General features: G+C 50.4%; 1 protein-coding gene across 1 annotated transcript in view; it reads left to right on the top strand.

Annotated features, from left to right (window-relative positions):
• MYO15A (myosin XVA) overlaps positions 1-23746 on the top strand; it is a 118472-nt gene that overhangs the window by 27596 nt on the left and 67130 nt on the right. The window contains exons 18-30 of the mRNA XM_084819182.1: positions 418-513; positions 1931-2062; positions 3688-3813; positions 5770-5847; positions 6679-6833; positions 7432-7477; positions 9235-9359; positions 10460-10577; positions 12001-12176; positions 13023-13107; positions 19241-19294; positions 19676-19781; positions 20621-20727. Coding sequence (XP_084675308.1) covers positions 418-513; positions 1931-2062; positions 3688-3813; positions 5770-5847; positions 6679-6833; positions 7432-7477; positions 9235-9359; positions 10460-10577; positions 12001-12176; positions 13023-13107; positions 19241-19294; positions 19676-19781; positions 20621-20727 — 1404 coding nt within the window. The remainder of the gene's footprint in view (positions 1-417; positions 514-1930; positions 2063-3687; positions 3814-5769; positions 5848-6678; positions 6834-7431; positions 7478-9234; positions 9360-10459; positions 10578-12000; positions 12177-13022; positions 13108-19240; positions 19295-19675; positions 19782-20620; positions 20728-23746) is intronic.

The raw sequence follows: 23746 nt of genomic DNA, 5'->3' as shown, positions 1-23746 counted from the left end.
GGGAAAGACTGAAGGCAAAAGGAGAAGGGGACGGCAGAGGATGAGATGGCTAGATAGCATCACGGATGCAATGAATATGAACTTGAGCACGCTCCGGGAGAGAGCGCAGGACAGGAAGGCCTGGCGTGCTATGGTCCATGGGGTCACGAAGAGTCGGACACGACTGAACGACTGAACAACAACAATTTGGGCCTTCATTTGGAAGAGGTTCAACACCCTTGGAATATTATGGCGAACTGTCTGAACATTGACAGATTAACGTTAACCACCCACGGCCATTGTTGCAAACATTTTTTAGCATTCACTGCTGTATGTTTCGACTTCTCGGGCATTCGCTAGTAGATGCTGATGACCTTGCAAACCCGCTCCAGACCCCCTGACTCTCTTTTCATCTCTCCCCCTCTGTGTTCCAAGCAGGATCTCGGCTTCAACAGCTTTGAGCAGCTGTGCATCAATTATGCAAACGAGTACCTTCAATTCTTCTTCAACAAGATCGTCTTCAAGGAGGAGCAGGTGAGGCCAGGGTCCGCCCTCACCGTCATCCTTGGTGGGATGTTTGAGCCTTAAGTTTGATCGTGATCTGCTGCAGTGTTGTGCTGCGGTTTTTAAAGCGCTGGTCTGGTTTGTTTTCCTATTTGCTGTTTTATTCTGTTGCTGTTGTTTTGTTATACAATGCCATTTGGTCTTCACGAAGTGGGTCCCCTCGAACATTTCTGCAAGGTGACATCCAAATGTAGATGAACAAGTAAATGAAAGAGTCAGCGGCAAATATCACATCTTCCCTTTGGGGAAGGGGCATAACTCAGTGGTAGAGCAACTGCTTGGCATGTAGAAGGTCCCAGGTTCAATCCCCAGTCCGGGGACAACCTTCTGAAGCACTGTTGATGTTCTGTTTGAAGGATGATTCATCCGATGTCCCTGGGAAGGTTTCTAGGTCTTTTCGTATTTCAGTGTAAACAAGGGGAAAAATTATGCTGGCCCCATTTTAAAATGTATTGGTTTTAAATAAGTACTTTTAATGAGCTGTATCTTTCTTTTGTACAAACATTTGTGTTGGTCTGTGACCGGAATAAACAATCCATTCAATCCCCGGTGTCTCCAGGTAGAGCTAGGACAGAATCCTGCCTGATGCTCAGGAAATCAGTTGCCAGTCACTAGATAATACGGAGCTAATGGGCCATTGGTGTGACTTGGAATAAGGCAGCTTCCAATGTTCCCATTTAAATCAGGCCATTATTTAGAACCATGAGGACTGGAACCTTACTTTAGAGGGAAAGCCCATCACTCAGTGAGAGAGCCCCTGCTCTGCTTGCAGAAGGTCCCAGGTTCGATCCCCAGCATCTCCAGGTAGAACTGGGAAAGTTTCCATCTGAAACCCTGAGAGCTGCTGCCAGTCCATTTAGACCAGGGGTGCAGAACCTCTTCCAGCTCGAGGGCCAAATTCAATTTCGGAGAAGCTCTCGGAGGCCTCTTTCCAGTGGTGGGCGGGGCTGAAGGGAAAAGGTGTGTGACCAAAATAAATACCAGCCTATTTGAGCTGCAAGTCACTAAGCCTTAGGAGAGGCATTTCAGCCTTTCAGGAAGTGGGGGAAATGGCACAGAAGCTGGGGAGCTGGGAGTTGGGGAAATGGGAGTGGGGCCAGAAAAAGAGGGCATGGCCACTTGGGGAACCCCGGAGGGCCAGATTAGGACCCCAGGAGGGCTGGCTTTGGCCCAAGAGACTGAGGTTCTGCATGCCTGATGTAGACGGCAGAGCGCTAAATGGACCTGTGGTCTGACGCGGTATGAAGCAGCTTCTGACGTTCCCACCACGGAGCCTGAGTCAGCAGGGAGGCAACAGCAGCTCAGCTTTTGACTGGCGTGCCAGCCAGCAGCATTCGCTGTTTCAAGTAAGGGTGCTCACTGCCTCGCTTCCCCATTCTCTCTGAAGGAGGAATATATCCGGGAGCAGATTGAGTGGAAAGAAATTGCTTTCAACGACAACCAGCCTTGCATTGACCTCATTGCCCAGAAGCCTCATGGGATTCTGAAGATCCTGGATGACCAAAGCAGTTTCCCTCAGGTGACATGGGCCCCTTCTATACCCTTTGCATTGCTTTTTAAATTCATTTGCTCCTTATCTAAGGAGGAAAGCCCTCTGCACAGGCTCAAAGACACTTTGTCTAGTATAGAACCACTTCTGGAGGGGGGAAAAAGTATTCCTCTTGGATGTTCTGGGTGACATTCTGCCCATGCTCAGAAGCCCTCTGGATGAGAGGGCTGGGAATTCTGGGAGTGAACAGTGGTTGCCCTTCTGTGTCTTTGAATCTTGTTTGATTGGATCCAGTGGAGGCTGGTGGCTCTGATTTCGGTGGGGCTGTGCAACCATTCTGGATTTCAATCAGAACCAGACAGAACTCTAAAGGAGCTCTCCAAGGGGCTGAACCAATTTTGGGGACAGGGTTTCAGCCCCTTGGATAGCTCCTTTAGAGTTCTGGCTGGTTCTGACTGTAACTCAGAATGGAATCACAGTCCCACCGAAATTGGATCCACCAGCCTCCACTCATTGGATCATTCAGTGACTCTCAATTTGGGATGTGCGAATCAGCAAAACCCGTGCTTGCTGAAATTTTCCAAATTCTACCTTGATGCTTGTTCCAACTCAGATCCATATTAGACTGTGAGCTTTATTCTTTTCTTCTCACATAAAAAGCTGTGCATATTTTCCCAAATGTACCCATGAATTATGAGCATCTTTGAGATGTACGCATTCTTTTCCTATTGATTGAAGCGTATTTGTACGCATTTTTCAAAGGTATGCATTTTTTCATGCGCATTTTTCAAAAGTGTGAAAGCTGCTGAATGCATTTTTTTGAGTCCGCGAATCACATTGCAAGCTTGGAAATGTACAGACATGGACCGCAGACTGCATTCAAGTCTGGAAGGTGCAAACCAGGTCAAATCCTGATAAAAAATGGACAGAAACAAATTTCTGATACAACTCTCAGTGCAAGGGCATCAGAATGACTATCCCTTAAAGCAGTCTGCATGTTATGTCTCTGGGTGACTTCATATTTCTGGGATCACCCAGATCAGGGACTCATGCATGACCAAGGGGTGGGGGTGGGGAGCTCTTCTGAAGGCAGCTAATACTTCTTTGGCACTCTAAGGGCACAATCCTATGCCCGCTAGACAGTGGCTAGATGGCCATAGGATTGGTTGGTTTCTGGGAACTGCCTCCCCACCCCCTCCCCTGCGGCCTTGTAGGCTACGCGGATCGTTCCCGGGCTCCGCACTCGTAAGAGCAGCATGGAGCGGGGCGAAAGGGGCTGGTCCCAGGGGCAGGGAGTGTGTAAGTGCTGGTACTACCCTTCCTATGCATCGTCTGGCCTCCCCATCCCACACTCCAATGTCCCATGGCTAGACCGCTGAAATTGGCCATCTAGCCGTCAATGCAGGGTGGCTGAAGCACAGAGGAAATGATCCCCTCCGCACTCCTCCCACCGTGCATTGGCTAGGCGGTTGCCTCCGAGTTCGGAAGTGGCCACTTCTCCACATAGGATTGCGCCCTGAAAGTGTGCCTAACCTATCGGAAGGGTAGATGTAGTTGGCCGTAATTGAATGACGAGTTTGCAGCAAAGGTGGACATGGACATGGAGGATGTTGCTGGATTGGCCAGACCACTCAGTTGTTCCTCCGTCTTCCCAGGCCACGGATCACACATTTCTCCAGAAGTGTCATTACCATCATGGCGCCCACCTGCTGTATTCCAAGCCAAAGATGCCACTGCCTGAGTTCTCCATTAGGCACTATGCGGGCAAAGTCACTTACCAGGTGAGATGCTGGGAGGTTGGGAAGAGGCAGCACTAAGGAACAACAAAATGGATATTCTGCACCTGTAAAGTGCTGGGGGGAGGGCTTGAACTGGGACGCACGAGTGCCTTCCCCCTCCTTGTAGACCGCAGGCTCAATGTCGCCGCCTAGCCTGCAGTACTGGCCCACCTGAACATTCCGTCAGCTGACCTGCGACATCCAATCCCAGCCCACCAGGCCCTATAAAGCCCCAGCCTCAGAGCTTGTTCCTCACTCTGAGCAACTCCTCTCTGGTGTGATGACCCTGACAACAAAGCATATGTTTCTTGTCCCTGATTCTTGCCTTGGATCCTCACCCCCGCCTGACATGGACTACACACCTGTCACTGGCCCCTTTGATATTGTACTGGTACTCTGGAATATGACCCCTGCCTGTTTTGGACCACACCACTCTCTGGGTCCCAGAACCTGACTGCTTGGAACCTCACCTTTGCTAAGGTCCAGCAACACCTCCCATCCCCAGGTTCTGCACCAAGGAAGCCAAAACTAACTCAGAATAGCGAATCTGGTTTTGTTTATGGGGTTTCTATCCTGCCTTGCACCACAAGGGACCTGAAGGTGGCTCACGACAATAAACCAATAAAATGCAATTTAAACATGCAGTTTTAAAAACAGAAATGAATCATAAAAACAAAATCCACATTTCGAAACATTAACAAAAACCATCGAAGGCCCTCAGATCACTACAACAGCCTTTCCCAACCTAGAGCCCTCCAGATGTGTCGGACTGCAACTCCCATAATTCCCAGTCCATGCTGGACTGGGGATTGTGGGGGTTGCAGTCTAACACATCTGGAGGGCACCATGCTGGGAAAGGCTGCCCTACTAAAAGCATAAGAGAATAGGATGGCCTTCACCTGTTGCCTAAAAAGACAGCAAAGATGGCACCATCTGTCTGCATCTAAGAAAAGAGATCCATAATTTAGGTGCCACCACAGAGAAGGCCCTTCTCCAGTTGCCATCCACTTGGCCCACTTCATCCCTCCTCCACTGGCCCACTTGGTTTCTCCAAGACCAGCACAGAAACGCAGCTGGATCTGAGACCAAGCGATCTGTCTACCAGCCTGCTTGGTAGAAATAATAATAATAATAATATTAACAACAACAACAACCACTCACTGGCCTGCTTTCCTCCTCTGCAAGCCAGCATGGAAACTCAGGCTACGAGCCTCGTAGCAGGCTAGTCATATTTTTTCCCCAGCTAGTAACTCTTGTAGGCTTATTTACAGAGCTGGGATAGTCTATACCTCGCCCCATCCCAGACGGCAGGTGTAGGTTCCAGCAGATCTGCAGATGTTTTCTCTGTTCTGGGCTGGCACACGTTCTTTGGTTTGCATGGTTTGGATTTTCACCAAACTGGAAACAGAGCGCATGAGGAAAGATATCGATGGATTCCAACACCGTCCAAACTGTCCCCACGCCCAGGCGGTCAGCTGTCAGTGTGAGGGCCCGGAGGCAAGGAGCGTGGTCCCAGGCAGACATGAGGTCAAGCCCCAAAGGCAGCAACCACTGTTCTGAAGGAGCAGAGGCGAGTGGTGGAGATGGATCCAGGCAGATAGACGAGTCCCAAGAGGCAGAGTACCATGAAGGCCATTTACAGTGGTCCATAAGTCAGTTACTCTTGGTGGCCAGTTGCTCTGACCCAGGAACCAAGCCTGAACCAGCAGTTTTCTAAGAGCAGCAGGGCCCCTTCTGGACTTCCAAAGTCACCCGGTCCTGCTGGTCAAGCCCCAGACAAGCTGCCGGTCACCTCCCACCGTTATCAGGTGACGCTGTAAAGCAGCAGCTGCCGGGACAACGCTTTTGTCCCTCAGTAGCCCAGAAAGTGAGGAACCTGGGCCGCTCCCACAATGCACATCTAGACGGTTAGTTCGGCACAGAAAAGATCATGCTTTCCCTTCCACACCCACACTGTAGGTGCATAAGTTCTTGGATAAAAACTACGATCAAGTTCGCCAGGACGTCCTGGACCTTTTTGTCAACAGCAGAACCAAGGTAGGTGCTTGGGCTGACCTTGGTTTGTCTTCTGTGCCTCCATGGCGTCAGTGCAGCCTTTCCCAACCTGGTGCCTTCCAGGTCTGTTGGACATCAACTCCCATCGCCCCCGGCCAATACAGCCACTAGTAACGAATGCTGGGAGGTATAGTCTCAAACCTGTGGAGGGCACCAGGTTGAGGAAGGCTGCTTGAGGGTTTGGAAGAGAACAGCAGAGTAGAGGGGCAGGGGACTGCATTTATGTGGCTTGCCTGTAATGGCTGAAATTAGGCCCCACTTCCAGCTTAGACAGGTGGTCTAAGCTTAACTAGGCAGTCTAAGCCTAACTCTCAGCCTAACTGCTGTAAGGATAAAACACAGGTGCTTTTATTTATATGTGAACCGCTTAGAGATTTTATTATATTACACAATATATGAATGAATGAATGAATGAATGAATGAATGAACGGTGAGCTTAAAAGGCCCCCTGATCATGGACGCTGCCCTGGGCTTCTTGGAGGAAGTGTGGGTGGAATCAATAAAGGATGACTGACCGCCCACCCAAAATGAGCCAGCGTGGTGTAGTGGTCAGAGTGTTGGGCTGGGACTCAGGAATCCCGGGCTCTAGTCCCCACTCAGACAAGAAGCTCACTGGGTGACTGTGGGCCAGACACTGACTCTCAGCCTAACCTACCTCACAAGGTTGTTGTGAGGATAAAATGGAGAAAAGGAGGAGCATGTACATTTCCTTGGGATCCTTGCAAGAGGAAAACAGACAAGATATAAATATAATAATATTAGTATTAATAATAATAGTAGAAGTAGTTCTTGCCTGCTCTGTCCCTGGCTCAGATGGTGGCTCACCTGTTCTTCAGCCACGCACAAGTGGTGGCCCAGCAGAAGACGATGGTGGGAAGAAGCAGCACCAACAGGCGGAAGTATAAGCCCCAAACTGTGGCAGCAAAATTTCAGCAGTCGCTCTTGGACCTTGTGGAGAAGATGGAGAGGTGAGCAAGGGCAAAACGTGGGCCACTGCCTTACACCGAAGCGGCCCCTTGCTCTGTCTAGCTCAGTACTGTTGACACCAAACTTCCCCAACCAGGCACCCCCCCATGTGTTGGACTACAGTTCCCATCAGCCTCAGCAGGATGATGGGAGTGTAGTCTAACACATCTAGGGGAGCACCAGGTTGGGGAAGGCTCGTCTATATTGACTGGCAGTGTAGAGCAGCCAGGGTCTCAGCAAGGGGGCTTTCCCCACCCTACCTGGAGATGCCAAGGACAGAACCTGGGACCACCTTCTTGAACCTAGGACCGCATGTGCTTTACCACTGAGTTATGGCCCGACTCCATAGACCAGGTTTGGGGAACTAAATTCAGGTGGGCACCCAGATGACTCACCCACCCAGCCCTCTGTGAGCTGAATGAACCACCCAGTACGTTGGTCAGGAGCTGGCTTTGTTGAGTGCGGGCTTCCCCCTCTTGGCTAACCTCTTAACGTTCATGATATCGAACTTAGGTACATTCCTGTTTCCTTTTTAAGGCATGCCACTTTGTAGAGAGAGAAATTGAGCCCCATTGTGTATGTGTCTTTTTCTTTCCACAGATGCAACCCTTTCTTCGTTCGCTGCATCAAACCCAACAATAAGAAGGTATGGATTGGTTCCACCTTTCATCCCGTCTCCTGGTCATGCCAACATGACTACAGACATGGCTGCTCATGATCAAATCAGCCATGCTTTTTCTTCAGCCTCAGCTGGGATCTCTGCCTTCTCTTCCTCTTTGGCTGTTTCTCACAACCCTCAGCTTCCAGCATCCTGCCCCATGACCGAATTGTAGTCCACCACATCTGGAGGACGTCAGGTTGGGGGAGGCTGACCTAAATGATTTCCCCCTTCAACTATTTCCCCCTCCATACTTCACACTCATGTCCTTCCCATTATCTCCTCAGTAGTGCTTCGGATCAGGTAATTTCCTTCTCTGTTCCAGTGGATATATGCAAAGTTCCATCTTGCAGGGTTTTAAGCGAATCCTAAAGACCTCTTTGCTTACAACAGGGGGTACAGAACTTCAGGTCCCAATCTAGTCCTCCTGGGGTCCCAATCCAGCCCATTGGGGTACCCCAAGTGGCCCCTTTCCCCTCACCACTAAATCATTTGGTGGTTTCCCGGCTTTTGTTCAGTTTCCCCCCTATTCTGAATAGTTGAAATGCCCAGTGAGTACTTTAAGCTACACTATGCTGGTATTTTGGCCCCATGAGGAATGTAGGAGAATTGCATTTTAGGGGTGGAATCTCAATGGATTTTTCTGATTTGGCCCTGATGGATTTTGTTCCATTTCCCCCTACTGGTGTTGACTCAATCTGTAGCAAGTCGATCCAATACGTTGATTCGGTTGTTGTTTTTTAATGGCAGCAATTTGCACAAATTGGATCTTTGGGGAGGGTCTTTAAATTTGCACAAATGGGGTTGTACTTTAAAAAAAATTGCCGATCTTGTGCAAGTGCACACGATCACAAGTCCGTTTGTCCTCTACATAGCCCCACAAAGGCATGTCTCCTTCTTGTAAATGCCTTCATCTGTTTCATCCTCTCCAGCACTACTTGGTTCAGCCCATCAAAGCCACATTCTGAACTTGTCAAAGGACTTGTCAGTTTCATCCTCCACTTCCAGGCTTCCTGAGCAAAGGCCTGAGCGTGTGCCTCTGTGGGGCTATGCCTGACGTGGGTCTAGTTTCTGAGGCTGAACGCTTCATGAGACACCCCCCACACATGAGTCCAGTATTCCCATAGGCATCCCTCACATGCCCAGAGAGGTTGCCCTTTTGGCAACTGTGGGTCTTGAGGGACCTGCAGACGGGGGTCCTGATGGATCTATCTCACCCCTGGAGTCAGATGAGGAGGAGGTCAAGCGGCCGCCTAGCCCCAGAGAGCGCCACTGCCAGAAGCTGTGGGTGACGCGTACACTTAGGGTCCAGAAAACCTAGGCTCCTCAGGAGTGAGAGGGCTCCTGGGAAGTACGGGGTCCCCTGAAGAGTAGGGGACCCCTTGGGAACAGGAAGCCTCGAGGGCTGGGCTGAAACTGTTGGGGAAATTCCCCAACTGACACCAAGTTGGGGAAATCCTGTCCTAGTCCCGCCAGGCAGTTTGTAATTGTTGTTCTAAAGCATCCAAAGGCTTCTCTCTCCCACTCTGTCTAGAGGCTGAATCTACACATAGCAGTTATACGATTATCATAACTATTGGTGCCCATAGGTGTCATGTGTATCAATAGTTACGGTAACGGTATAACTGCTATGTGTAGATTCAGCCTCTGTCTTGCTCTTCCACATTGTGCAAATATCTTTGTCCCTTGTTGGTTGGCTCGTTGGCCATCCTGTCGAAAGCTCTCCTTCCTCTTTTCTCATCCAGGAGCCGGGGCTTTTTGAGGCTGACATAGTCAGCAGTCAGCTGCGGTACTCGGGCATTCTGGAGACCATTCGTATCCGCAAGGAAGGCTTTCCCGTCCGCATCCCCTTCCAGATCTTCATTGACAGGTACGGATGACGAGGGCTCTGATCTCGTTAAGAGAAGAGCAACTGCAGGATCTGACCAGGGGGCATGAACCTGCCAACTTCCGTTTCACTCAGCTTCTCAGCCTTGATTTCATTTCTTCCCATTTCCACATCAGTTTATAATTTTGTTTTTTAAAGTTTCCGCATGAAACTTCAGACACACTTTCATGTGGATTTCTCCCAATATACACATTTTATTCACGCTTTTTCTAAGTGAACACATTTTTGCAAGCAGTTCCCCCTAATGTAATGTGTTTCTATGTTGTTGCCACAAATATGCACATTTATGTGCATAATTCCCTCTAGTATACATGTTTTTGTGCATAATTTCCTCTAATAAATACATTTTTGTGTACAGTTTTTTGATTGGGGACTTGCATTGCAAAGTTTGGGGAAGTGTGAATATTGAAGTAATTGTGTTTCAGATGGCATGTTGGTTTGGGAAGCCGGATATGTTTGCATTAAAATGTAGGCTGAATTAAATCCTCTCCCATTCTTCGGTCTGACAGTGAGACTGGGCTGAGTTTACTTGTAACAAAGCCTCAGCTGCCACCGTGTCATGGAACAGAGGGTTGGAGCTGAAGAGTGGGTTGCCAAGTCCCTTGGCAGCCCCCTGGTTATCTTTTAACATTCGTGGTCTACAAAGAATAATTAGATAATATTGGTGTGGGCACAGCAAAACACTAGGCCTCAGAAAGGGTGGATTTAAGTTGTGAGTATTCTCCAGCTGTACCCATCTAGAGAAATTAACCCACTACAATAGATAATCTAGGGCCGTCGTTAAAACCAACCTCTTTTTCTGTGCACTGTTTCAGATTATTCCCATTAGAATCCAGCCTTCCCACCCTTATTCATGGCTCATTGATCATTTTGGAAATACAACCTTATTTAATGTATAGTATTGTCTGAATCAAAAGAAGGACAATTACTCCCACGAGCTGTTTTGATACAAGGAGGCTCTTCCACTCATGTCCAAATTTAAGCTGTGGTGGGTGCCTTCTCTGTGTTTGCCCCTTGGCCACCTAGAGTGGCTTCTGGAGAAGGCATAATTACACCTTCAGCCTCCAACTATGTCTCCTCAGGTACCGCTGCCTTGTTGATATCAGACCAGACATCATCCCTGATGGCTGGAACTGTGTGGGAGTGCTGAAGAAGCTGTGTCCAGTCACCCCAGAGATGTACTGCATTGGAGCCACCAAGGTATGGCCGCCATTTTCCTCAGTAACCCTGGTTGGTAGGCAACCAGGAGTTTCTGACATGTAATGATGCACCCAGTGAGTTCCCACCTCTCAAGTGACTATACAGCAGTCACAGACCACCTGCCTGCAACTGAGGGAGAGAGAAGGCAGCAAGTGCCCTTCCATCACCCAGAGTGGGACCAACAACCATTTTGCACCTCCTCTTCCAGACCTGCCTCCATCAACAGCCATACCACCTGGTCACCGTGAAACGTCGTTATGTAACTGTATGGAAAAGTTGGTGGCACCTGAATTTTGCTCTTCCCCCCCCATTCCTTTTCTCCATTTGTATCCATTATCTCCATTTAGATAGTAAGCCATTGTTATAAAATGTAAGCTGCTTCAAGTGCTTTGGCAGAAAGGCCATTCTATAAATGTTTTACATTAGTCTATTGCAAAACAGCAAAAACAGCTAATAGAGCAATCCTGTGGTCCCTGGGAGGGCGTCCCGTAGCCCACAGGATATGGTGGATTCCTCCCCCACCAAAGGCCTCGGACAGTGCAATGACCTCAGGGAGAGGCAAATCCTCAGTCTGATATCTCCACACCTTCCAGCCACTGTGGAAATCTCCACAGCAGCTTCCTCACCAAAGGTTGCCATTCCTCACCTGAGATTGGAGCCCTCCCTCTGTCGAGCGTCAGTGCTATAAGATTGCACTCTAAGAGTCTTGTGGCACCTTAAAGATGAACACGTTTATTTTGGCATATGCTTTCGTAGACATTGTCCACTTGAGCAGAAGCATGAACCTCAAGGTAATCATCACTCGCTGTACTTTTTGCATTTCAGTTCCCTCAGACAACACAGCACTTTTCTACATGAGGCTGAGTTAATCTCCTGCATCTACCTTTGCTTTCGTCGCAGAATTGAGATCCGAGCTCTACACAGAGTATTTCCTTTCCTGGTTTCCCCCTACATCACCTCTAGGTGGCACTGTGGTATAGTGGTACAGCGGAATAGTTCAAATGCACAATTAACAAAAAGGGTTTTCTTTTGCTTTAAGAAATAAATACCGCATTTTGTCTACTCTAAAAAGAGCTCACCCAAAGTTTACACACGCAAAAGCAAAACTGGAGGGGCATGATGTTGTGTAAAGAACCTGTAAACAACCATGAGTAGGGAATGATGAGAAATGCCTTGTGTAGAAAAGCTCGAGGTTACATTTCTCCCCCACCCCCCAGTCCCTTTGCCCAGCGTGTGTTTGTATACATTTCACAATCTGAGGCTTACACTTCAGGCATCTGTGTGCGCGAAAGCTTATGCCAGAATAACCTGGTTAGCCTTTAGGGTGCCACAAGACTCTTTGCTGTGGTCAGTAAATGAACACCAGCTGCCTTCAGGAGCTTTATCGTTCTGCTGTTGTTTTTTCCTCCCATTCCCCCTTCAGCTCTTTATGAAGGAGAGTGTCTACCAGCAACTAGAGGGCAAGCGGGAACGCATGGTTCATATGGCAGTGGTGACGCTGCAGCGGTACACACGCGGCTTCCTAATCAAGAAGCGCTTCTATGCCCTTCGCCACAAGATCATTCTCATCCAGGCGCGGGCACGTGGCTACCTTGTCAGGTGCTGAGATACCCCCGAAAAAAGATACGTGTGTGTGTGTGGTGGGGGGTGAATGTTGGTCAGCCTCAGCCATCTTCATCCTCACGGTAATATAGTAAGATCTCGCATCATCACACTCTGTGTTTCCCCATCATCCCCACCTCACCTCATAGGCTGTTGGGGCAGAGAAAGTCTCAGCATCATGACATCACATCCTGTGTTGTGTTATGCTAGACTAAATGTTGCCAGGGAGAGGGGGGAATGAGAGACATGGGGCAGCAGGGGCAGGCCAGGCTCTCTTGTTTAGCCTGGAGAAACGTGCGAATTTGATAAGGTCTTATGAAAAGACAAAGCAAACACAAATGTCACCCATCTGCACCAGCCAAATTTAATAGGTGTAGCCAGTGGAGGTTGGTGGCTCTGATTTCGGTGGGACTGTGAATCCATTCTGGGTTTCAGTCAGAACCAGCCAGAACTCAAAAGGAGGTATCTGAGGAGCTGAACCCATTTTGGGATTAGGGTTCAGCACTTGGAGAGCTCCTTTCGAGTTCTGGCTGGTTCTGACTGAAACTCTGAGTGAATGCACAGCCCCACCAAAATCAGAGCCACCAGCTTTCACTGTGACTAGGCCCCCCCAGTCCTAGCCTGACGCTTTAACCGCTGTGCCGCTGAAGGAGACGTGTGCCTCAGGGCGTGAGTGTTCGCTGGCCTTTCCCCCTCTGCATGTCAATGTGTGCCATCCATGGTCCGGTCTGTTTGTCCGTTACCGTGTCTTGTTTTGGTTTTTCACCCTGGGTAGGAGAAAGTGTTGTTGAGGCTTGGTGTGATCTCTCCCACCTCCATACCGGGGGGTTTCCCGTCCTGCAGGCAAAGGTATCGGAGGCTGCGAAGAACCCTCATCAAGGTCAGGTGCCTGGTGCGCATCTATGTGAATCGCAGGAGGTACCTCAAGGTGAGTGTTGCGTTTTGTCTGGCGGCAGCAGGCACGGCAGGGCCTGTGGGCCTCCAGGGCAGGGAGGGGCTGTGGTGGAAGGCCAAACTGGACGAACCCACCCAGTAGCCGGGGGGGGGCTTGACTTAGGACAGCTACAACTACTACAACTCCCATCATCCCCCAGCCAGCATAGCTAGGCTGGCCTAGGTCCCTGCAAACTGGGGAGCCCCATCACTCACTCAGAGAAACTACATCAGGGGTGTTGAACCTCAGGCCTGTGGGTTAAATCCAGCCTACCTGGGGTTCAGACCAGCTCTCCAGGGTTCCCCAGATGGCCACACACCCTTTCCCTGGCCACCTCCCTCTCCCCTCACTGTCTATCATTTGGTAGCTTCCTGGCTTTTGCGTGGTTTTTCCCCACTCTAAACAGTTAAATTGCCTCTCCGTCTCCCAAAGCAGTAACAGCTTTTACATTAAAACTACCTGTTATTTTTGGCCCTGCCTGTTTTGCCTTTGGCCCCACCCACCACTGAAATGCAGCCCCCGAGAGCTCCCCCGAAACTGAATTCGGCTGAACTGGGCCGAAAGAGGTCCAACATGTGCTCAGTGTCACGTTCCTTTGTCCTCTCGCTTCGCAATCAACACACTCCAGGAAACAAGGCTTCGAGCTAATGCTGCTCTATTAGTTCATGACCAGCTTCTTTACAAATGCAGGTTCTAGGAAACTCTCAGACTGCATAGAACCAGCTCATCCACACATCTACAAATATCAACAGAGGAGCCGAAGTGGAAGTTAGAGAGGTTGCCAGCAGTCTGGGCATGAACTTCTTGGCCAGACTTGCTTGCTTGGCAGGGATGCCCCTCCCTTAGGGTGGCTCCCTCCTGCGTTGGCTTCCACGAGTGGCCAGCCTGGCGGAGCGTCTGAGCCCTGCCCCTAACTTTTCCCGCTTCGCTCTGCGACGGACCCTAGCGTCCCGCAAATCACGCCCCTCGCCCTCCTCCCCCTCCGAAACGTGAGTTCTCAGGGTGGAGGAATGGGGGAGCTGTTCAGGCTGGGCCATCTGTGTGCCAAGGTCTTGGGAAGAAAGTCTGCCATATCTGGGCTCACTAGGGAGGGAGCCTCCCTCTGTTCTAGCTGTTCCCATTCTGAATCCAAATCTGAGCTGACATCTCCACACACTCAGATTCATCCCTGACACACAGGTCCTTTCAGAAAAAACGCCCCATAGGCGGTGTGACCCAGTTTCCCTCTTCTACGTAGGTTCGTTGTAATATCCCTACGTCTTCCTGCATACTCTGGTCGTGAACATGGCAAAAGGGTGTTAAGGGTTAATCTGGGTTGGGTTCTCTAGACAGTCCATTTTAGGGTGGTGCCCCATCCTATTCAGGGAGGGATGAAAGACAAAAGACAGGTTTCATGCAAGGTTGTTTGTGACTAGCAGTGAATATGCTTCCCTCGCCCCAATTGTTCAGAAGTTTGCACAGTAAGGGCAGCTGGCTTGTGTGATTGTTCCAAACAGTTTAGCCTTACAAAGATGTCCAGCAGACATCCCCAAATGAATAGATCCAGAACCCATGTTACCTGACTGGCAGGCTGTGAAACCTTCTGTAGTTCTGCCCTACCCTTAGGGAAGAGACACAGGTGTGGAAGAAAGCAAACGGATGGCTGTTAGCATCAGCAGGGTGTGTGTGTGCGGGATGCTCAGGGTGATGACGGCGAGACTGAATCCTGCCATAAAACGATGGTCCTGCAAGAGTACCTCACAATAGTTTAATGTGCAAAGCAAAGGCAGACTCTTGCTAAGCAGAGGATAAGTCCCTGGCCACAAACTGGAGGTTGCCCAAGACAGAAGGGAAGGACAGTGAAAGCTAGTGTAGTGGCATGGGGGCAATGGAGAAAGTTCTTTATCTTGTGCTCTGGTGTATCCAAAATGTGTGAAGGTGTAAGGAAGTTACTTCCCTAAACTTTCAGGGACTGCAGAGATCTTCTTGTTGAAAAACAATACTGAGGGGAACCCCCCCCCCCAGCTGTTCCAGGCAAGAGGAGGAGGAGAGAGACAGCAGAGTTGATGTAATGCTATATAGCTGTACGCTGCCAACAGATCAGGAATGGACAGACTGGGATACAAATACACAGAATCCCCCTTCCCCAAGCAAACTGGTCTGACCCCACAGTATGGTCGCCTCCAGCTCGGACCCGCTTCCCTCTCAGATCCCTTGCATATGTATCCACCCTTCCATGCCCTTTGACAGCACCTGTATCTCTTCTCATAAAAACAATAAAGTCTGTTTGAATTGGAAATATTTGTTTCAATGCAGGGATGCGTCCAAAGGTCGTGGAAGGGGATATGGAAGGGACTTGGCGGGGGAGAGGGCATCGGGTGAGTGTAGGGGTGATACATGATGCCTTTTAAGAGGCAGTATTCCATGGATCTATTGGCTAGAACAGAATTCCTAAAAGGCCCAAACCAGGCCAGAAGAGAGAGGCTCCGCTGGCGTGGAGAACGTCGTTATCAAAGACTGGAAGTGGAGGAGAAAGGACTGCGTTGGCCACAGTAGAATTCCATCGGAAATGGGGAAACAATTCTATGTTATTTGATTATTACATTTGTATCCCACCCTTTTTCCTCTTGTAGGGTAGCCACCGTGGCTCACATGCTCCTCCTCCTCTCTATTTTATCCTCACAACAGCCCTGTGAGGTAGGTTAGGCAGAGAGTCAGTGTCTGGCTCGCAGTCAACCAGTGAGCTTCATGGGTGAGTGGGGAGTAGAACCCGGGTCTCCTGAGTCCTAGTCCAACACTCTAACCACTACACCACACTGTCTCTCAATGAACAGTGTCATTATTAAAGACAAGGAGATAGAGGAGAAAGGGTTGCATTGGCCACAGTAGAATCCTATAGGAAACAGAGGCATGATTCTGTTGGCCCAGCTCCAGACATCATTGTCCAGTGGTCAAGGCTCCACAGTCAAGGGGGACAAGATCTTAGTGCTAGAGAGAATCCACCCCTTCCCATGGTGATGATGATAATGGTGGTGATGATTTTACATGGTGCCATCAATGTGCCTGGGGCTGTACAAAGCACAGGAGGGTATGTCACTGCCCAGAGGGAATTGCAATCTAAATTTGATGCAGGGAAGAGAAGACTGAGGAAAGGGAAGGAGGGAACTAGAGGGATAGGTAAACAGGGGGATAACAGGCAATTATTTTAGTTACATATACGTTTTAGGGATGTGCGAATCAGCAAAACCCGAGGTTGCTGAAATTCTGTCTTGAAGCTCATCCTGTCTCCAGTCTGTATCAGGTTGCGAGCTTTTTTTCTGCATGGAAATCTATGCAGATTTCTGTGCGAATTTTTCCAAATGGACGCATCAGTCGTGCACATCTTTGAAAAGAACGCAGTCCTCTCCCGCTGATAAAAGCATATTATGCGCATTTTTCAAAAGTGCACATTTTTTCATGCTCATTTTTCAAATGTACGCATGCTGTCGAACACATTTCAGTGTTCAATCACATCACAGTGTGATTCCACAAATCACATTGCAAGCTCAGAAAAACATGGACTTCAACCACAGGTTGCGTCTGAGTCCATGTTCCATCCAGAAGCTATGAACTGGGTGAATCCTGATCCAAAACGAACTGATGCGAATTTCTCATACACCCCTACACATAATTCGACTTGGTCAGCAGCAGGGCAGCCTTTCCCAAACTGTTGCCCTCCATGCTGCCTGTCTGGGGCAGGCTGAGTTGTAGTCAAACACAACATGCTGGGAATTGTAGTCCAACATTGAGACTGAGGGCTTGTGCCAACAGCTTCATGGAACAGGCAGATTTTGAGGAAGGAAGAAGCAAGAGAGCTGGTGTTATTTATTCATTCATTCATTCATTCATTACATTTATATCCCACCTATTTTCCCCTTTGAGGAACCCAAGGTGGCGTACATGATCCTCCTCCTCTCCATTTTTTAGCCTCACAACAACAACCCTGTGAAGCGGGTTGGGCTGAGAGTCTGTGACTGGCCCAAAGTCACCCAGTGAGCTTCCGTGGCCGAGTAGGGACTAGAACCCAGATCTCCTGGCTCCCAGTCCAACACTCTCGCCGCTACACCACACTGGCTCTTTTGTTACGCCTATGTCCCGGTAAGCAGTTCCATAAAGAGCAGCAAGGGAAAGGGGGGGGGTTGCTTGAGAGGGGAGGAGACCAAGGAGGCCCTCCTTGGGTCCTAATCCGGCTCTCCGGGGTTCCCCAAGTGGCTATGCCCTCTTTTCCTGGCCCCCCTTCCCCCCCCCGACTACCAGGTTCCCAGCTTTCGTGCTGTTTCTCCCCCCTTCTGAAAGGCTGAAATGCCTCTCCTAAGGCTTAGAGACGGGCAGCAAGAGCTCTTAAGCTAAAATAGGCTGGTATTTACTTTGGCCACACCCCTTTTGCCTTCCGCCATGCCCACCACTGGAATGCGGCCCCCGAGAGCTCCTCCAAAATTGAATTTGGCCCTTGGGCTGGAAGAGGTTCAACAACCCTGGTCTAAAATCTCCAGAGTTTCAGATGGGACAGCCTCCTCCTCTGCACCTGAAGGCAGCAGACTAGCTTAGGGGGCCCAGGGCTGGCCACATGGCACACAGCTCTGTCCTCCAACATCTTGCAGCCACCCCCCAGCATCTGCCACCTGAGGTGACCGCCTCACTCTGCCTAATGGTAGGGCCGGCCCTGGAGGTGAGACAGTAGAAGAGAGAAGGAAGGCTGGAGAGGAGCGAAAGACCGGGGAAGAAAAGGTTGCCCGAGCAGAGGCAAGATCCCCTGTGTGTTACCCGCCAACAGCCCCTTGCCTTCCTGGCTGGGCCCCAGCACCCCCCCCCCCCGGGCCTCTAGGGCTGCCTTCACTAGGCAAGAGGGACGCTGAGTGCCAGTGGCGTGGGAAGGGTTAAAGCGTGACTCAGCCAGCTCCATAAGCAAACAGCCGTAACTGGAGCAGCTGCCTGGCCAGCCGGGCTGCTGTTGACGCATCCCCAGTGCTGGGCACTCGGGCAGCAGCCCTGCGCAGCGGCTCACAGGGCGCCATGAAGAGCGTCCGTTTCCAGCTGGATGGGCTCGGAGACGCAGTGAGTAGCCAGCAGGGCAGAATGGGCTGACGGAGGCATTTTCCGTTGGGAGCAATGCAGGATGCACGAGGGGCAGGAGACAGCCAGGGGAATGGGTGCCCTGCACCTCCTCTTGCAGCCGCCTGGGCGGCCGTCGAGGACAGCCAAACAGGCAGCCAAGTCCAAGCTGTTCCCGGCTGCTTGCCAAGCTCCAGGGCCCTTGTCGGCTGGGCCCATCAGTGCCCTGGAGTTGGGCGGGCGGAGGCCGGGGGGCCGGGCATGAAGGATTCCGCCAGCCTCCCAGACTAAGGCACTCGCGACATCCCTAAAAACACGTGCTCTGCCACTGAGCTACCGCCCAACATATCTGATAGGAGGGCAGAAAGCGGTCTTATATCGAGTCACAGAATCAGAGAAGAGTAGGGTTGGAAGGGGCCTGTAAGACCATCGAGTCAGACCATTTGCCGCCCACCCCAGTGTTAGCAACACTGCTTGTGAGCAGCTCTGCGGAGGGTCCAGCAAAGTTCTTTCTTGCTAGCCCCACCTGGAGATGCTGCAGATGGAACCTCGGATCTTCTGCATGCAGAGCCGATGGTCTTCTTTTGAGACTGAATCAATATTCATTTATTTGCAATATTTGTATACTGCTCCATATCCAAAACAGATTTCAGAGCGATGAACACAAAAGATAAAACAGTAAAAGAATAAAAAGATTAAAGCACCAGATTAAAATCATGTTTTTTAAAAAGCAGAATGCCAGCAGAAACCATGGCTGGTCAATTAAGGCATGCCTTCTGGAACAGTGCTGTTTTCAGGAGGCGCCAGAAGCAACACAGTCTTGGTGCCTGCTCAACCTCCAGGGGCAGGGAGTTCCAAAGAAAGGGGCCCACCACACTGAAGGCTCTTCTCCTGGTGTACTCCAATCGGGCCATAGGTCCATGTGGAACCACCAAGAGCATGCCCTCTGCCAGTGGGTTTTTTGGCTCGAAGACACAAAATAACTGGAGCCAAATTTGGCAATGAGGCGGGGGGAGCTCAGCGCTTCTCTGACCATGGAAATCCCCTGTGCTTTCAGAGGAAGGAGGAGGAGCGTCGGAGAGCTGAGGAAGAAAGGAGAAAGGCTGAGCAGGTAACACTGGGTTTGCTCTGCTGAAATAGAATCTGAACGCACATACACATTTCAAGCACAAACAAACAAATAGTTGCACGTTCCTCTCAGCACTCAAAAAAAAATCTGTGCAGAGGAAATTTGATTTCTGTAACCTGTACATGCAAATGTCGTAAAGGTCCATGTACAGAAGCCGACTGGAGTGGCAGTTGACTCTGTCTTCAACGCTGGCAGTGGGACAGCATCCTGCACCATGCCTGAAGGCAGCAGGCCAATGTAGGGAGCAGAGGTGTCTCCTCCACCATCTTGCTGCCGCCGCCCAGCATCCGCCACCTGAGGTGACCGCCTCATTCTGCCTTATGGTAGGGCCGGCCCTGACTCTCCTTCTCTGGGCCCCTTCAGGAGCTGAGCCGTCGAGAAGTGATGAAAGTCGCCAACTTGGAAGTCCCTGCGGAGCTGGTTGGGCTGCTAAACACTGTGGCTGGTAAGCCAGGCTCAGCTGGGGTTCTTCCCCAGGGGAATTCCAGGCCAGTAATGAGGTGAGCTATTGGCCTTTAACCCCCCCTTGTGGGATACTGGTTTACCGAAGAAAGCTCTTGAAGACATACTACCATGGTAGGTTTTGCGACAACCTCAGCCTCATCGGCCAAATCCAGCCTGCTTGGAGTCCTAGTTCTGGAGTTCCCCAGGTGGCCACACCCCTTCCCCCCCTCCACCAATCACTTGGTAGTTTTCCAGCTTCTGTGCAGTGTTTCCCCCCGTTCCACTCCTAAAGCCCAGTTACTGGCAGGAAGCATGTTGAGCTTAAATGTGCTGGAATTTTTGGTCCTTGGACTTTGCACCCCCCACTGCTCCCCGTTTTGCCTTCTTCCACACCCACCCCCGGAAAGCAGCCCCCGAGAGCTTCTCCAAAACTGAATCCAGCCCTTGGGGAGGGGAGGCGGGGCCCAGTCATCCCAGCTGCAGCAGCGTGGCTTCCAGCCACAAGAGGCTGCACCCCCAAAGCGGGCTTGCCAGCCTCCTGAGGGGGCCACTGCTTCCAAACCGGATGCTCGATTAGAGCAGATCAGCCTTCCCCAACCTGGTGCCCCCCAGATGTGTTGATGTGTTGGATGACAACTATCATTCCCAGGCAGCTGGGAATGATGGGAGTTGTAGTCCCCCACCGCTGGAGGGCACCAGGTTCAGGAAGGGTGGAGTAGGTGGACCCTTGTTCTGCTCCAGCTGTGCTCTTCTTCCGAGAGAGCCTCTTCTTTAGGCTGCCAGACCCCTTTCTCGCCCCCCTCCGCCAGCCCCTTGTGAGATGCTTCCTGTTTCCCGCAGTTCACAAGCAGGTGGATGAAGACTGCGTCGTCCCCGTCCCGCCTCCCAAGCTGCAGGCCGACCCCCCGCTCGCTCTGCCGCTGGACATCAACAACTTCCCCATGGCCAAGTACGTCCGGACCCACTTCAAGGTAAGGGGGCGGTCATGGCGGCAGGGCCAGTTGTATCTGGGGCCAGTTGTGTCTGGGCAAGTGGCAGCAGCTTTCGAATTGCCCGTCAGATAGAGTGTCCTGTCCCATCATCACTGGGTGGCACAGTCTAATGTTCGGCTCAATCATGAACCGTTCTGTGCGGTAGAACAAAGGCCAAGAAGCATCCTTTGTGTTTCTGAATTGGAGGAGGAGGTGCAGGGAATGCTGATCTGATTTGCAGATGACACAGAATTGGGCGGGATAGCTAATACTTTGGAAGACAGAAACAAAATTCAAAGTGATCTGGATAGACTGGAGCGCTGGGCAGAAAACAACGGAATGACATTTAATAGGGATCAATGCCAAGTTCTGCACCTAGGAAAAAGAGACCAAATGCACAGTTACAAGATGGGGGATATGTGGCTCAACAACACTACAAGCGAGAAGGATCTTGGAATTGTTGTCAATCACAAGCTGAATATGAGCCAACAATGGGATGTGGCTGCAAAAAAGGCCAATGCTCTTTTGGGCTGCATTAATAGAAGCATAGCTTCCAAATCCCGGGAAGTACTAGTTCCCCTCTACTCAGCACTGGTTAGGCCTCACCTGGAGTACTGTGTCCAGTTCTGGGCACCACACTTGAAGAAGGATGCAGACAAACAGGAGAGGGTTCAGAGGAGGGCAACAAAGATGATCAGAGGACTGGAAACAAAGCCCTATGTAGAGAGACTGAAAGAACTGGGCACGTTGAGCCTTGAGAAGAGAAGATTGAGGGGAGATATGATAGCACTCTTCACGTACTTGAAAGGTTGTCCCAGGGTAGAAAGCCAGGATCTCTTCTCGATCATCCCAGAGTGCAGGACACGGAATAATGGGCTCAAGTTACAGGAAGCCAGATTCCAGCTGAACATCAGGAAAAACTTCCTGACTGTTAGAGCAATATGACATTGGAACCAATGACCTAGGGAGGTGGTGGGCTCTCCCACACTGGAGGCATTCAAGACGAGGCTGGACAGCCACATGTCAGGGATGCTCTGACTTGGATGCCCGCATTGAGCAGGGGGTTGGACTCGATGGCCTTGTAGGCCCCTTCCAACCTTACTATTCTATGATTCTATGATTCTTTCTCCTGGGTAGCCGACAACACTCGCAGCCTGTGTTTCCGGGTCCAGTTGGAGGTGCTGGCTTTAGTCTTTAAAGCCCTAAACAGCTTTATACCTGGGGGGTGTCTCCACGAGCAATTTACTCCAAGCTGGCTGCATTTGGAGGTTGTTAGGGTTACATGATGTCACGGCCACCCCGGAGCTTATTGCAGAAAAAATAGTTATTCTGAGGCTACTTTTAGTCCAATTTTTTCCTTAATGCAGCTTGTTGTCAGGGTGGACACTGAGCCCATAGAATCCCAGAGTAGTTCTGATTCTGAGGAAGAGCAGTCGCTCCTGGGAGAGGAGCGCGCTCCTCTTTCCTAGGGCCAACAGCTGACGGAGATTCCTCCCACCAGCATTCCTAGCTTAGATAGCAGTCCTGGGAGTGACAGAGCGCAGACTTGATGGATGCGCGACGCTGACGCAAAGAGCGGCGCCAGATGGAGGGCGCAGAAAGGAGGCGTAGTGCCCAGTTGGCGCGCAAACAATGGCTGCGTCCAGAGGATCCAAGGGAAAAGGGGAGGGACTCTCCCTAGTCCTTAAGTTCAGGGGTCTGCCAGTAATTCCCTTTCAAACGGGGACCAACTGTTCCAACTTAGGGCATAGGTACTGTGCTGCTCAGATCTAGTTGTAAACGGTATAGTTGTTAAGTTGTAAAAGAAGAATAAAGCTTTGAAAGGAATCCCTTTGTCTGTGTCTGGACTTGGCTACTGGATTAGACTGAGAGAGGCCTCCAAGGAGCCCCTGACACTTGTCTGCGCTTCTGTTGTGGTGTGCACCTCCCTCCGCATTTGCTCTGGCATGATAGCCCTGCCCAGAGGTGTGTCTTTCAACTGGCCATGACCTTACTCACCCCGGTCAAGGGGTTTTCCCTGCCTGTGTTTCCCCAATGTTTCCGCCGTTTCATGGCTGGCCATCAGAGTTCTGAGCTACTTCATGGCATTTACCTCACGTTGCCTACCACTAAACTCTGGTGGCCATCCCCGCAAAGCATAGGTGTACTCCGGGCAGCCTCTAACTTTTTTTTTAAAGTGACACATTAAAGCGAAATAGCGCTTTTGTTCTCAATACTTACACGCCCTATCTCACTATTGCACTATTGTGCGATAGTGAGGTAGTGAGGTAGGGGGTATAGGAATAGCTGGCAAGTGGGAGATAGTGAGATAGTGAGATGGGGGGTATAGGTATTGCTGGACAAATGTGTGATAGTGACACAGTGACATTCAAAACCCCTTTGTAGGTGCAATTTGTTTCACTACTTCCTTTCAGGATAGGCGATTTCTTCCATCTCACTATGCCTGTATCACACAATTGCTCTATCACGGAATTGCGCAATTGCGTGATAATGGCATAGCAAAATGGGGGTGTAGCTGTTGCTGGACAAATGCACACTAGCGACAAAGTGAGATAGCACTTTTAGAGGGGAAGAAAAAAAAGAAATTGGTAGAATCGGGCATAGCAGGTGGGCAAGCAGGTGTCTCCTCAGAAGTAACTCCCATGGTGGTCAACGAGGCTTGTTCCGTAAATACCCATGGTGCACGTCTTTACTGTCTGCTTTGTTGAAAGGAAGTAATTAATGGGGGAGGGGGGAGAGAGAAAGAGATTGATTTTTGGCAAGACCATTACATGGGAGGAGACCTCCCAGGATTTTGCTGGGCATGGGCAGATCCTGATGTAGAACTATTCCCCCAGTCTTGGCACCCAAGATCTTTGTAACTGGAAATGCTGGAGGCCCAACTTGGGACTTGCTGCATGCAAAGTAGGTGCCCTGTCATTGCCCTGCAGCCTTTCCACCTGTTCTCAAAATAAACAAAGTCCCAATGAGCAAGAATAAATTTCACAGGAATCATGATCCAATGATGGATTTGTCACTT

The sequence above is a fragment of the Heloderma suspectum genome, chromosome 12 (assembly GCF_057233095.1).
Source record: "Heloderma suspectum isolate Gila_16-S chromosome 12, 16-S_ref, whole genome shotgun sequence".
Lineage (NCBI taxonomy): Eukaryota > Metazoa > Chordata > Lepidosauria > Squamata > Helodermatidae > Heloderma > Heloderma suspectum.
The sequence above is the reverse complement of the archived record's forward strand: the minus strand, read 5'-3'. Positions and strand labels throughout refer to the sequence as shown.